The sequence below is a fragment of the Colobus angolensis genome, unplaced genomic scaffold (assembly GCF_000951035.1).
Source record: "Colobus angolensis palliatus isolate OR3802 unplaced genomic scaffold, Cang.pa_1.0 Scaffold302, whole genome shotgun sequence".
Classification (NCBI taxonomy): domain Eukaryota; kingdom Metazoa; phylum Chordata; class Mammalia; order Primates; family Cercopithecidae; genus Colobus; species Colobus angolensis.
In genome coordinates, this window is record NW_012116289.1 from 1,091,541 (window position 1) to 1,107,290 (window position 15,750).

Sequence of the window (15,750 nt, forward strand, 5' to 3'; positions counted from 1 at the left end):
TGTGGGATATATTCTCCTGGTGTGCCCATTTGCTTAAAGCACAGTATTGGGGTGGGAGTTACCTGATTTTCCAGGTGTTGTGTGTCTCAGTTCCCCTGGCTAGGAAAAGGGATTCCCTTCCCCCTTGCACTTCCCAGGTGAGGCGATGCCTCGCCCTGCTTCAGCTCTCGCCGGTCGGGCTGCAGTAGCTGACCAGCACCGATTGTCTGGCACTCCCTAGTGAGATGACCCCAGTACCTCAGTTGAAAATGCAGAAATCACCGGTCTTCTGTGTTGCTCGCGTTGGGAGTTGGAGACTGGAGCTGTTCCTATTCGGCCATCTTGCTCCGCCTCACCTTCCATAACATTTTAAAGTCATTATTTTTCCTCAAAGTTTTGATTCATCACCCATTATCTGGAGTATGGTATAAGTTCTGCATGCATGGATATTGTTATTTCTACAAATTCAATGATAGAGAAGATTTGGAGTCTTCAAGAGTATTTTAATGCAGACACCTCATATCTAAGTATTGGACGAAAGAAACGTCCTCTTTACACAGGTGTGTAGGTTTTTGCCCATACCATTGGGCTACATTGGTAGCTGTGTACCCTTTGGAGTTCGGAATGTTTGAGAAGAGAATCCTTTAATATTTTTACTGTGAACAATTTTGTTTCAAACACTGCTCCTTTCATTCCCAAGTTTTAAGAATGCTTCTGCTTTTTAAAGTAAAATTCATCAGACCCTCCAAGAAATATTAATGTTGAACACTTTGCTCTAGTGGTTGCCCATTTCCCTACCATGGTATGTTTTATTAGTGTTGGAGTGAAAACAACCGTTTTCCAGCAGGATTGATTCTAGAGAGTGGGCCACTTTTCATTTCATGTTTAGAGACTGGGAGGATTTGGGAAAGGGGGAACAAGAATAATCCTCAAGGCTACCACAGGCCAAACCAGGTCAAAGGCTCAGTAGATCATACTCTTTGTTCTAGACCACTGGAAACATTTTCCTAAAACAAAAACACCAAATGGTCATTGTATATGGAAGTCCACACAATGCATTTTAGGCAAAGTAGCATATTTTCTACCTTAAGAATTTTTGGAAGGGGGATGGAGACCTTTTGTCTTAGAGTTTCATTCACAGAGTCCATAAACACTTATCAGGTAGCTACTTATAACACTTAAGCATTTAATGTACTATCTAAATATTAAGAGAAATACTTCAACTGAAAGGGCAACATCCATAATCCAGACTTGGGAATGTACAGGACATTCTTCACATCAGAAATATGTTCAACCACTCGGAGCTAGCAATGTTCTGATCATGAGTTGATTATGCACATTGAGTTACTTGTTTATATCAGTTCTCTGAATTTGGCAAGCGCATGTAGTACCAATGGATGAGGCTCTTTATAAATAATATAGACCAACTTAAGAAGGGATTTTCTGGATTTCCTGGTTAAAAAAAAAAAAAAAAAGCTAGGTGTTCAGCCTTCAGTGTGTAAGTTTTCACGTAATCTGCCTGTTTTTAAGACATTACCATCAACTTTAAGTTAGGCTGGTAGAATAAAATGATCTTTCTGAACTGCTATGTCCCTGAATTCTGGACATTTGCCCCAAGAATATTCCCCTTCAATACTGGTCTTTGAAGAGAGCCCTAGGCATGTTCCGAGGGGCTTGCCCCCTGGCCATTGACCACAGAAGCCCTGACATCTCTTTTAAGTAGATTGGACATTCCTGGATTTATAATCAAAGATGGCATTCCACTTGTCTTCCATTAGATTCACAGGAACCACAGAGATTGTCTTTGGTTTTTAGTGCAACAGTTAGGGTGCTTCTGGCAAGCCCTTAAACTTCTATCCTTCTAGTTATGGTCTTTAAAAAAAAAAAGTCCTGAACTGCTGTCCTTTTCTGTATCATCTGAAATAAGGTACTAACTAAGAATGTTCAGGTAGAATTTTCTTCTATCTAACTGGTTTAGACTTGTGTTTCTCCATCCTTCTTGAGAAAGACCTTTAGGGTTAAGCATTTTGTCACAGTTACGGAGCTGCTGTCCACTTAGACCTTACCCATGATCATAAGCCTTCCATCCAGCCATGGCCTCGCTGAGGTGCTGCTCTCTTCCAGCCTCTCAGAGTGTTCCAGCCAAGATTACAAGATCATGCTTCTGAACCTGGTCTAATGTTATTCCAGAAGAACTTCAATTTAATATAACTTATTGGCCAAGCACTTCTTTCCGTCTGGCCAATACATGAATCAATTTGTCAGAGAATATGCCTTGTGGATGTGTGCTATACTGCCAAATGCTGAGCATTGCTGACATTGATCATCTTTTGGTAGGAAGATGGAGAGTCTTCCTAGAAAGTCAGAGTTCATGATAGAGGAAATACCACTTTCCTGAGCTGGAAAAGATTCTATCTTCTGCCATGTCTGTCTGCTGTTGTTCCCTCTGTTTGGCATTGCCACCATTTTTCCAAGCACTTTGGTTCTCAGCCTGGCATGGCCACTACTTCCACCAGCTTTGCACATTTCAACTAGTATCCTGGAGGCCTCAGATGACAAAGCAGTGTGGAAGTCTCCACTGAAGTGGCATGGGCCAGCATCACTTTCCTTTTTATGTGCTTTACTCAATTGTAGGACACCTAAATCAGTAGGGTCTATACTTGAACCTCACAAAGATTTTAGTTAAACAATTCTTTTGTGTTTTTACGTTCACTATTCTTTCTCCTCTAGGACAATACAGGCGTCTGTGGTACTGAACTTGGGAGGATGTGAGTGACAGATGCCAAGTTATATTGGTGATAGCATGTTCCTTCTGTCAGGCTCAGTCAGTAGGTAATTCTCTTGTTGTTCATCTCTTCCTCCCTTAGGGTGGATTTTCTCTCAGGAGAAGCCAACAGGTGAACCTCTTCCTTTCACTGGACCTGCCCAAACATGTCAGAACACTAGCTTTGGCTCATGTTGGGACCCCCCACCACAGCTGGTGCCAACAGACTATACACTTATTTTTCTTTGATCATATTTGGCCTGGATTAGGATTGTCCCGAGAGCTTGCCAAGATTGGGTTTCAGCCTGTCTCAAAACACAAACTTAAAATTGGTTGACAAGACCAATACCTGGGAGCATCATGAGTTTGAATGGATAGTGCCAGAAACTTCTAGTCTCTCTGCACAGTGTTCCTTGATGGAGGCCATGGAGTGTTTATTATAGAACATCATGACATTGTACTTACAACATTTTGGATTTTGTTAAAATTTTAGGAAATTGCCACCTGATACAAATTAGAGAACTGCACATAGCAATGGATACCAAATAGATATTCTGGATTTTTTCGTTTAAAGACCACAATGTCTGACATATAGAAACTCAAATATTTATTGAAAGGGTGAGCAAAAAGGATGCCGTGACTTCAATTGCTATTTAGAAATTAAAATGAAGTTTAAATGTAGTCTTATTTTTCCGTAATGTGTTCAGGCATACTAAGGAAAACCTCGAAGACTTCTAAGTATAATTTTGTCAACACAATGAGAGAGATTCAGGTATATCTTAATTAAGAGTCGTTCATGTCAAGATAATAGATATTTTTTGTACCTCAAGAAACCTCAATGGAGCACAAACATTTTCGAGTTATTTTCAACTTTAATTGACAACCCAACAAGTAGGCGTTTCACTGGAAACCAAGCACTTCTGATGTTACCCTGGCTTCACTGTGTGGCTAGGCGCGGTGGAAGACAGAAGAAATGTTAATGAACATGGCTTCTGCTCTCTGTGAACTTTCAACCTAGTTTGGGACAAACGATAAACCCATATGAAGCATTGTGGGAACAACATAAAACCATATAAACTATTTTAGGTAGCCAGAACTTAAAGGTAAACAGAAAGGTTTAGGAAAACAGTTCATTGGTGATGTCTTGGGTTTCTGTCTCTGCAGTTCAGTATTTCTAGAAGTCTTGAGCAGTCAAAGGCCTCCCTTTGATTTCCTCCTTAGTGCCTATCCAATGTTGTTGTGATGTAGACAGCCTGGGGAACATGAAAAATGCCCTTTCTCCTGCATAATGGTGTTATTTCCTTCCTTTTAGGAATGGCTCATAACTCTTACGAGGTGTGAGTTCTAAATGATTGTTCTTTTCATCTTCCTGGAAGCAGGCCAGGCTGTAGATAAAGTGTTTGATGTGTCAGCAGTAGGCTTGTAACAGCTTTGACTACTTCCATGATGATGAAAGGTTGAACTTTGATAAAAATGGCAAGAAAAGGAAAAGGGCTCATTTTCTTCCTTTCACTTTTTTTTGTTTTGTTTTGTTTCTGGTCAGCAGTTGAGAAACATCCTACCAGGGTGGTCTGCGAGGTCTACAGGAATCTGAAATATTAGGAGGTGTTCCCCTGTGGATTTACTTGTTTATTTATTGATCGTTTCAGAGAGGGAACACCCAGGCTCAGAGGCATGGCAGGAGCTGGCTGTCAGGGCCCTTATCAGCAGGCCCCGCCTCTCCTCCAGTCTCAGCTCAGTTAGCCCTGGAAGGGGAAAGACCTTGCTGGGGGCAGTTCACTGGGTCCAGCTGTCATTCAGCACCTGCTTCCACACACCATGCAATCCAGGGCTGCAAATCTACTCAGACTCCCAGAACTTTGCCTCTCCTGTCGGTTCCCAGGGCATTTGTTCAGAGATCTGATCTGAGCTTGTAGGGTGGGCTTATCTTCCTGATTCTAAAATAGACAAAGAGGAAAGTAAAATATGTGTGGACACCCAGAACCAGTTGGAATTTGCCTCAAACAATATCGCAGTCTTTCATTAGTGATTGTGTGTCTGCCTGAGTGGAAAGCTTGAGTTGGCAGAAGGAGAAGAATTTCTAAATTTTCTTTTTCAAAGAAAAAAATGTAAAAGAAAACAAACACATGAACAAACAAATAAGGAAACCTGCCCTTCAGCTAAGTGACAGGAAGAGCTAAGATCAAGAACTCCAGGGCAAAGATGAGGCCAATTTTACCTTTAAAAATGAGACTTAAGCAAATACAATAACCAAATCCCCTTTTTAAATGGAATTTAGTGGCCGGGCAGTGTGGCTCACACCTGTAATTGTTGTGCTTTAGGAGGCTGAGGCAGAAAGCTTGCTTGAGGCTGAGAGTTTGAGGTCACAGTGAACTATGATTGCGCCACTGCACTCCAGCTTGGGTGAGAGAGAGACACTGTCTCTTAAAAACAAACAAACAAAAAAGGGATTAGTGGAACTATGGTAAAGACATTTCCGTCATGTATTTATTTAATAATCTAGTATTTACTTTATGAAATTATGATCTTTGGCTCTGCCCCTATATGCAGTTGAAGTTTAATGCCGTCTGCATAGCCAGGCTGGACCTGCTCACTCATGCAACTGTTGAAAGAAGGCATCTAGCTGTGCTATCCACAGGCTGAGGCCTCGCAGTGCCTGCTCTGTAACCCCTCCACTGAGACCGGTTGAGGCATTTTTTTCTATAAGAATCTTGAGATATAGCGAACATATTTAAATTCTTTGGAAGTCATCTAGCTGACCGTGAGAGGACATTGATGTCCCTACAGGGCTCTATAGCATGGGCCAGAGGGTGCCTGGCCAAGTCCCACAGCTTAGTGGGACTTAAGAGCAGTGCCTGCCTGGTAACCCCTCCACTGAGACCAGTTGAGGCATTTTTCTGTAAGAATCTTGAAAGGCAGCAAACACGATTAAACTCTTTGGGAGTCATCTAGCTGACCATGAGAGGACATTGATGTCCCTACAAGGCTCTATAGCATGGGCTAGAGGGTGCCTGGCCAAGTCCCATGGCTTAGTGGGAACTTCATCTTAAAGGGTTGGTGCTGGCCAGCAAGACTGGCATAGCGCCCCTGAAAAGACCTGTTGGCAGCAAGGACAGTTTTCTTACTTCATTAACACCTGAAGTTGCTCCTGGAGTTGTCCATCAGCGCTTATAATTTGCCTATGACAAAAGTAGAGGGCGAATAAGATGAAAACATTGGATTGTCTGGTTTGAATTTCACCTTCTAACTAGGCATGGGTGCAGGAAGAAGAACAAATAGGTGGATGTGAACTTACTCAGATCGCAAGCCATATGACCAGGATTTAAATCCAGCTTCTTGGCTATCTTTTCCTTTTGGAAAATATTGGAAACACTAACTGTTTTGGTGAGGTGTGTTGTAGTCACATTAGGCCTGAAATATGATATATGGGACTACACAGAGAAATTAAATGCCATTTATTTAATAATAATTAGGGTAGGCAGAATAATGCATCCCCTGGCCCCAAGATGTCCATGTCCTAAACTCCAAAACCTGTGAAGGTGACCTTATATGGCACAAGGGACTTTGCAGATGGGATTAACTTAAGGACCTTGTGATGGAGAGGTGACCCTGGATTCTTTGGGTGGGCTGCCCACTTACAATAGTCCTTCTAAAAGGGAAGCAGGAGGGTCAGAGTCGGAGAAGATGTGATGACGAGCAGAGAGTGCTGTCAAGGGGAGGTCTGAAGGTGCTTCACTGATGGCTTTGAAGATGGAGGAGGGGGCCATCAGCCATGGAAGGCAGGCTGCCTCTGGAAGCTGGAGAAGGCAAGGAAACAGATTCTTCTCTAGAGCCTCCAGAAGGAATGCAGCCTGCTGACACCTGGATTTTAGCCCCATGAAACTGATTCCAGACTTCTGACTGTAAGAAAATAAGTGTGTGTTGTTTTAAGCCACTCCATTTGTAATTTGTTATAGCAGCAATAGAAAACTTAAGGAAATAATATAAATAATAATAACAGTAATGCAATTAGACTTAGAAATATTAATTGGTGTGCAAAATAAAAGGAATTTGTTTCAGGCTTGATTCTCAAGACAGGGCATTAGTTCACAGTTCTCTTAATAGGTCGTGAAGTACAAAAGGGTTTTTGTTTTTCTCAGCCCCATGGACCCTTTCTCAGGGGTCTTTGTTTGCTATTTTTTATGGGACAAAATAAGTGTCTTCGTCGAGCTTTGCTGACATGTTCTTGAATATCTATGTGTGGAATCAGAGTTGAGTTTTATTTCATCACTTGGATACCAAAACTCATATGAAGCCATATGTCCAGGTTTTGGGGGTCAGAAAACTTCCAAGATCCTCACAGATTTTTATGATAAAACCTGCATTGGTTTCAGCACAGACTCCTTGGAGAAGCACAATTCTACCCTGTCAGCTCTGATCACAGCTCTGTCTCCACCCACACTGTTTCTCGCTGACCTCTTCCTTCATAAGCCTGAAGAAAAGTGGCTTCCAGCCACCAGGGAAGTGAATTGAGGCCTGTTCTTCTCTCACTGAGAACTGCTCCACTTGAAAAATGGGCTTCATCCTTCAGAACACTTGTCTTGAGCACATGTTAGAAGCTATGATGTGTGCTAGCTGCTGGGGGAATGAATAAGATAAATAAGCTTTAAGTCTTACTTACTGGAAGTTCATGCCAGTGAAGCATTTGGCAAAGCACAGTGCCTTGGACAGAGGCATTGAATTCATCCAGGAAAGTCACTAAAAATGCACGTTCCTGGACTGTGGTTTGAGGAATCCTTGGCCTAGTACTCTAGTTCTCAACTGGAGGTGACTTTGTTTCCCAGGGGACATTTGGCAATGTCTGGAGACATGTTTGGTTGTCACAATCAGAGGATGAAGGGTGCCACTGCCATCTAGCAGGCAGAGGCCAGGGATGCTGCAGTACATCCTACAAGGCATAGAACAGCCTCTGAAGCAAAGAATCACCTGACCCTACATGTCAGGAGTGTGAAGGTTGAGGAACTCTAATCTAGTGGGTAAGACACACACACACACACACACAATTATACCACTGTGGTGTATACATACCCAGAGATCCCGCTATAGTGTGTGTATGTGTATATGTATATGTATATGTATATGTGTGTGTATCTATATAAACACCTCTGTTAATGTATTTAAAGTATTATATGCTCTGGGGCAGTAAGTGCACTGCCTTCTAGCTTTGTCTGAGAAATCTAGGGTGGGCTGAAAGCTGAGTTCCCACACTTGGCAGCTCATCAGGGCCACATCTTGTATCAGTCAAGGTCCCATCAAGAGGCATAAACCATACCAGTTATTTGAAAATAGAGGATTAAATATAAAGAACTATTAACTAGGTAACTAAATGACAAAAAGATAATTCTAAGTTATCGTGGAGATACCACCTACTAGATGAAACCACCACCTCTAGGGTTGGGGAACAATGGAATGAGAGTAGAATTATTAAAACTTAGAGGAGGGGCTATATGGAACTGAGATTCAGACTTCTGAGGAGGGGGTGCCAGCTGTCTGGAGTAGGATGTTGAGATGAAGCTGGTTTTACTTACATGAAGTGTTGGAAAATCTCTAAACTGGCATCAGTTGCTGATGTGGGAAGGAAGTGCTGCTGCCTGGTGAAGCAGCATTAATGGGACAAGAGGCCAAGGGAAAGAAACAGAAAGTACCAGTCCCTTGTCTGGTGCCCCTGTAGGCAGAGCCTGTCTTGGACTAAGGTAGCAAAGCAGAAATGTGGCATGCAGAGCCTCAGCTTCAGCACCGGAAGGCAGAGTGTGAATGAGGATGTGTGGGTTTGGAGTCCGGAGACAATAGCTTTGTGACTGAGACATAGTTGCAGCTTTAATAGAATACAGGGCCGGGCTCGGTGGCTCAAGCCTGTAATCCCAGCACTTTGGGAGGCCGAGACGGGCGGATCACGAGGTCAGGAGATCGAGACCATCCTGGCTAACACAGTGAAACCCCGTCTCTACTAAAAACACACACAAAAAACTAGCCGGGCGAAGTGGCGGGCACCTGTAGTCCCAGCTACTCGGGAGGCTGAGGCAGGAGAATGGCGTAAACCCGGGAGGCAGAGCTTGCAGTAAGCAGAGATCACGCCATTGCACTCCAGCCTGGGCGACAGAGCAAGACTCTGTCTCAAAAAAAAAAAAAAAAAAAATAGAATACAGGTGCCTGGGTTCTGCATCAGAATCTTGGACACAAAGCCCTCAATATTTTTTTTTTGCAAGAGTTCTATGGGTGATTCTGACCCACTGCCTAGATTGAGCACCCTGAATAGAATAAGGAGCCTCTAAAGGTTTTAAAGCATGGAAATGGCCCATTATTATTTGTAGATTCAAAAGCAAATTCTTTCAACTGAGTGGAGGAGGCAAGTAAAGGGCCTGTGTTGGTGGATTATAAATTAGTTATGGGGATGGTGAACACTTTATCTTCTTCCTAAAGGAAGAAACTTACAGATTTCCATATTAGGGACATCTTGTTTAAGATGTAAAGAGGGAGAGAAGGAAAGAAGGGAGGTGGGAGGAGAAGACAACATGAAAGGAAAAAGCCCTGGAGGCAAAAGACAGATGCATAATGTGGATTTTATCTAAGTAAATAACAAAAATGTGGACAATATATTTTATCTAAGCCATTTTGATAAAAAGCAGACATAAAGCTACAACCAGGGAAGACATCTACCAGGGAAGACACAAGAGATGTCTAGAAGGAGAGAAAGTTCTGGCCATCACTTTGATTATACTTCACACTCCAGCTGAGAAATTGTGCTGTGGTCTTTGGAAGGAAAGGTCCTATTATGTGGAAATAACTCAACTTGGATGTTAGAACAAAATTTACATTTCAACCCTGCCACTTACTTGTTGGGTGGCAGATTTCCTGAGCAATTTCCTTAAGGCTTAGAGACTCATTCTCTACTGTAGGGGTGACAATAGCTTGCCCACAGGGTCTTCTGGAGACTTACATAAAATGACAAAAGTACCTAAGCACAGTACCTGGCACAACCCAGGCTTGTCACTCACTACCTATTGGAGGTGTCCTCTCTCCCCTTGTCTACTCTGCTACTGTCCCCTCAGTCTGCCGCCTCATCTGCTGTCCCTTTTCTGCTTTGATTTGTAGGTTAGGCTATTCTTTGTAGACCAAGAACAGGGAAAACCAAATCCAAAAATCTTTACTCCTGGAAGTTAAGTGTCATGCTCTGGAAACTTAGTATGATATAGTTCTAGGCCAAAGTAAGGCATGGCTAAGGACATTCATGTTTTTTGGTGAAGTTTTTTGACCAAATATGTATTTCAGAGTGGTTGCTTTGCTCACACACCAGCTTTTCACCACTGACTGATATGATGTAAGATTATGGACCACACTTAAATCCTTTGCACTCAAGATATATTTCTCTCCTACACCACCCCCTCCAGCTTTTCTCTCTTTTCTTCCCACTTCCATCTCAGAAGCAACTCTAGAGAAAAAACAGAGAACTCTATTTTTTTTTCCCCAAAGCATTGGGCATAGGAAAAATTGCTCTAGAATGTGGAAGAGTGTAGCTGATTCATTGTAATGGGTTAGCACTGCACTACTCTGCTCCCAGCCTCTCATTAGGGAGCCAGGCTCTGCTCCTGGTTGGGAGATGAGTGCCACATCACACGCTACAAGATGGTTTTCAGCCCCCAAGTCTCACTGGGTACTCAGCTGTTGGAGAAGCATCCTGCATGCACATTGGTGTTGTTTTATCATCTTGGACTCATAACGATATTCAGGAAGATAGGTTTTTATTATGCAACAAAACTGCTGCTCTAGGGTAAACTTTTACACAAAGCAATTGTGTTCTTAATGGAACCATCTAAAACAAAAATAAAGGGGCAGAAAATAGGCTTGGCATAGTTTTCAGATCTTTCTTTTAAAAAAAATCGCTAATTATTGAGAGAAGCACTTGGATATGCAATTTGAACAAATGACCATCTCTAAAGAACAAGCTTACCTTTCTAAGGAGAGGCAGATGATGAAAATTATAACACACAAGTACAATGAAAGTTCCTAGCATTTCTTTTCTTGCTGACCAGATAAGAATACAGTCATTTGTCCTTATGTATTTTAACCACTTAGGAATTTTCAAATATTTAACAAAATACGTGAGACATAGTTTTTAGTTATGCTTATAGGTATCCTACCAGCTTTACATGCTGAAGTTGAATGTTGCTTTTTGATGTATTAACACCAACAAACAGTTAGTACCTAAAATGTACAAAACACAAGGCTAGAATGTGTAAAACCCAATAAAACACAATGGTAAGTAGATGAGACAGCCCAGAACTATGCCTGGGCTTAGTTGTCATCAGCATCCTGTAATTAAAGTGGTCTGAAATACTCATTCAGATTCTAGAGTTCATTCTATGTGGTAGCTCTGACTTTCATTCACTAATTTTTTTATTGAGATTTTGTTTCCTTGAGCTCATTGCTCTTCTGAAGGATAGTAGGCACAGAGGACTGGCCCCTACCCTCAGGACGGTTTAGCTTGGAAGTAAAGTCAATGTCTCCTTGCACGATGTGCCAAAAATTATGTATGTGCGTGCCCCAAATACAGGGGTATAGATGAGAACAGAGGTATGGAGAGATGGAGGAGGTTACTAGGAACTGAAGGTTCTAGAAGATTTCACAGGTGAGAAGGGGCTTGAAATTAACCTTGAATGAAGCAGGATTTTGATAGGGGTTAATGATGGTGGTGGGGTTGTGACAGAGGGAAAGAGGTATATTTAACGAAGATGGAAACCGTAATTTATGTTTGGAGGCCATAAAGAAACTCTCTCTTTATGCTGGAGTTGGGAGAAAAGAAGATTGGAGAAGAGAACATGGAATGTTTTGACAAAGTAGGCTAATGCGATAATAAAGAACTGATGCATCTGAATAATGTAACAAAATATTTCCTGCTTATTTCACAGTTCATTGCAGGGATCTGGTGGGTAGACTTCCATGTGATAACCCAGGGAACCAGACTCTTCCAATTTTTTGTAAAGTGCGTGATGCCTTCTGCATTTAGCTGGCCATCTGTCTAGTAGAGAGAAAGAGTGAGAGCATGGAGGATTGATGTAGACCTATAAGTGTTTTATATTATTTCCATCCATCTCCCATTGGCTAGCATTCAGTCATATGGGCACACCTCACTGCAAGAGAGTCTGGGAAATGTAGTACAGCTATGTCAAGAGAAAAGGGTAACCAATTTTGGTGAATACATGGTCTCTATTATATTGGCTTTTAGCTCGAGTGGGTTGAACTTTATCCTGGACGAAGTGGTAGGTCATCCTTAACCTTAGCAGGGGTGGGGCATGCTCATGGGCCATATATACTCCTTAATTTTTGTGTTATATTCACTGCTGTATCCCCAGAATATGATAGGCCTTAAACAAATGTGTGATAAAATAATGGAGTGACGATAGATGCTAGAAAGAAGGCTTGGTCACGTTGAACCTTCCCAGATGGATTAGTGAAAGAGAGTTGAGGCCAGGAAGCCAATCAGAAAGTTACTGTGATCATCTGATAGTACATTTACAGTTAGAATTTGTTCAGTTTTAGAAACAGAAATGTTTACTTCTGCCATTTTACTCTCTTAGCCTACAGCATAGACACAGATTATAGTTTAATCAGAGTCCCTGCTGAGTTGAAATCTTAGAAGCAGGTTGTGAGCTGCAACTGTGTTCCTAGGAAGGGCCTGGACTTTCTTTGGAGGCATTAATTGGAATGCAGCCTCTGGACTTGGGCTTTGCCACAATATTGCAACCCAAACAAAATAAAACTTGACTAAACCAGCAAACCCAGATTGGAGTTCAAGTTACTTTAACGGACTCTTGGGACGCACAGACTGCAGTTGTATTATGTATGCAAAATTTGCTCTTTGACCTTATTGTAAGGAAAATTACTTCAGTACACATAATCTTTTGCCAGCTTTCCAAAGCATTGGATGAGTTACTCTTTTGCAATTGTGCGATAGTTTTTAAATTTCAATTTTCAAATATGCTTGAAAAATAGATGCTGATCCAACAAGAACAGAGACTATGAATGAAAAGAATGTGTTCTCTGTGCACCTACAAGAAGTCAATACATAGGCAACCTTGTGTGGCCTGAGGCTTCAGGATTTTAGGAAGTTGCCTGCAGATGAATTTCTTTGAAATTAAAAGCTAAGGGCAGCATCTTGGGTGCTTCCTCTAGATTCAACTTTTGTGCTTCATGTCTAAGCTGGGGCTGACCCCAGGGCCTGGCCACGATTCAGGTTACACGCCCCTGAAGTCTGATGAAAGGCCTCTAACTTTAATATTATGCAGAGTTGAGTGAGGAATCTCAGAGCAGCCTGGGATTCTCGGGAGATTTTTAGTGATTCTTGTTGATTTGGAAATAATGTAAAAACAACAGAAGAGCTTTCTGTGGTATTTTTGCATGTTCTCTATTGGTTTGGGGGAAGAATCCAACATTAAAGAGGCGTAAAAAATAACAAATATTTTAAAAGACATATAACATGCCCTCCCCTTTTCAGCCATCCCCACCAAAAAAATAAACTGTCGTAATAAAAATGGCGAGAACAGGAAGGGAAAACAGAAACAACAGGCGGCCGCAGTGTGCTGGGATGGGAACAGACAGGCCCCTAGTGGCTGAGGCTGATTCTTCTATGGCCAGAAAGGAGTGGGGAAGGTGTGAGGAAATGCATCAAATGGAATCTTTCCCTTGCGGGGTCCACAGCTCTTTAAGCTGTGAGTTTCTCATTTCCTGAGGCCTCTTGAGATATAAATTATGTGCTTAAGACAAGGAACCTGCAGGTACTAGTTTGGTTTCTAGCTCAAATCGCAGAGAAGTCAATTCATTGAAATTCCACTTGCTGAGTGATCTGTTTAACAAATTCACTGATTTTCTTAAAAGAAAAGAAAAGAAAACCTCAATTATTTTAAATTTTCATAGCAATTTCTATTGCAAAGGATAGTTTTCACATCAGCTTTGCCAGTTTGTTGGACGTAAATCAGCTGGAAAACCTTATTTGGGCCCCAGCTTTCTGAATATGAAGTTACAACTTAACTGGGGCTGGGGAAGCAGGCGCCTCTGGTGAGGGATAGGAGGGGAAGTCGACAGACTGGATGCTTAGGCAAGGAAGAGGGGATGCTGAGGTTAAACCAGGGGAGCAGTGGATGTTGGAGGTATGGAGTGCTGGAGAACAGAAAGGGTCAAGAATGAGAATGAGGGAGCAGGGAAAATATTCAAAGACTCTAAAACTTCTCCATCTAGGTTTCTGAGACTCTGCCAGTTCTTCTCATATCAATCTTCATAATCTTAATTAGTGGAAACAGATTTGGATACCTTGGTGAATTCAGTGAAATAGTTCTTCTGAATATGGGCTTTCGGTATATCCATTTTCAGCAGGTTGGCCACTTCATCTACCTGGAACCTCCTTGAGCCATTTTAGCAGCACCTTCCAGCTGTGGCAGACACCGAAGCTTTCCTGGAGGAAGATGTCTGCAGAACCTTTGGAAAGATGGGTGTCTGGAAGATAGGAGGAAAAGTCTCAAAATGCCAAAGGGTTCCTTTGCTTGCTTGGCAGGGTGGAACGAGAAGGCCGTGACCTATTAGCATGGTCCACTCATCCTGGTTTGCATGAAACTTTCCTGGTTTTAGTACTCAAAGTTTCCAATCCCAAGCAAACAGAGACAGTTTGGTCTCCTATACCTACTGTAAAGGTGGTTTTGAGATGGCAAAAGGTAAAGAAAGTGGTGGTGGGTGAGAGGAGGTGATGCTGGAATCACCTCCTCAAAGGCAGTCTTTTTGTAGCTGCAGTGTGTATGGCCTACAGGGAAGATCAAAGGACACTCGGGGAAAATCACATGGGCCTGAGCAGTCGGCCCAGGGACCTAATACTAGGGAAGAGCCTTAGGTTTGTTCTAGATATCTTGGTTGTACAATCTACATGCACTTACTTTTCTAAATATGCTTTTTTTTTCTCTCTCTTTTCTTAGGGAGGCAGGACACAATGTGTGAGAGAAGTCTGTCCCATTCTCTCCTGTCCCCAGCACCTTAGTCACATACCCCCAGGACAGTGCTGCCCTAAATGTTTGGGTGAGTTACTATTTTCAGGTCAAAGAACAATGTAATTTCTTCTCAAAGTTTCTGCTGGGAGTGTTTATCCACATTATTTTGAGGTTCTCCAGTTGTCCTATTTCATGGCTTGTTAGAGACAACTACCTCTTCTAATTACAGAAGTGGAAAGTGTGTACAGGATTTGCTTCTTAACTGAGGCCTCCAGGGAGGCTTCTCTCTTGTCTTCACTTGTATCTGTAACTGGGTACACCAGATGACCTGGGATAATTCTCCCTTCTGGTCAAAAAGTATTGAAGAAACTATCTTTAATAGGGCATATGCCTATTAACAGGAGTGTATTTTAAAGGTATTTGAAGTAAACCCATGGAGGAATATAGACTAGTGTTACTTTCGGAGTAAAAACCATGCAGGAAGAAACACATGCAAGAAAATGAGAGTTTTGGAAAGAAATAGTGAATAATAGCCAACAGAAAGAGAGTATGATTGCTTTCTTTTTGAGCATTTAATAGGTGCTAGGCACCATGCTAGGCACTTTATATATTGTTTTTTCTCATTTGATCTTCTCAAGAAGCTGTGAAATGTAGGTACTAAGTATATAATTCCTATGTGTAATCCAGGTGCTATTATTAGTTTTATTATACTGAAAAGGAACTAGATTCCTAGATGGCAGTCCAGCCAGTGGGTTGTAGATTTGATATCCGACCACAGATATGTGTGATTCCTGAGCCCAGCTCTAACCTGCTGCAGCTCACCTTCCCTGGTGACACAGGAGGGCTGCATGCACGTTGCCAGCTGAAAGGGGACAACTTATGATGGGTATTTTCTAGAGCATGAGGTTCTTTAGCTTTTGCTTATATGCTACCTTCTTCTTCTTTTTTTTTTTTTTTTTGAGACAGAGTCTTGCTCTGTTGCCAGGCTGGGTGCAGTGG

The 15,750-nt window shown here is 42.0% G+C and overlaps 1 protein-coding gene across 1 annotated transcript in view; it reads left to right on the forward strand.

Annotated features, from left to right (window-relative positions):
- Positions 1–15,750, forward strand: part of BMPER (BMP binding endothelial regulator) — a 256,801-nt gene that overhangs the window by 133,236 nt on the left and 107,815 nt on the right. Inside the window, exon 8 of the mRNA XM_011950135.1 lies at positions 14,740–14,839. Within this exon, the coding sequence (XP_011805525.1) occupies positions 14,740–14,839 (100 nt within the window). The remainder of the gene's footprint in view (positions 1–14,739; positions 14,840–15,750) is intronic.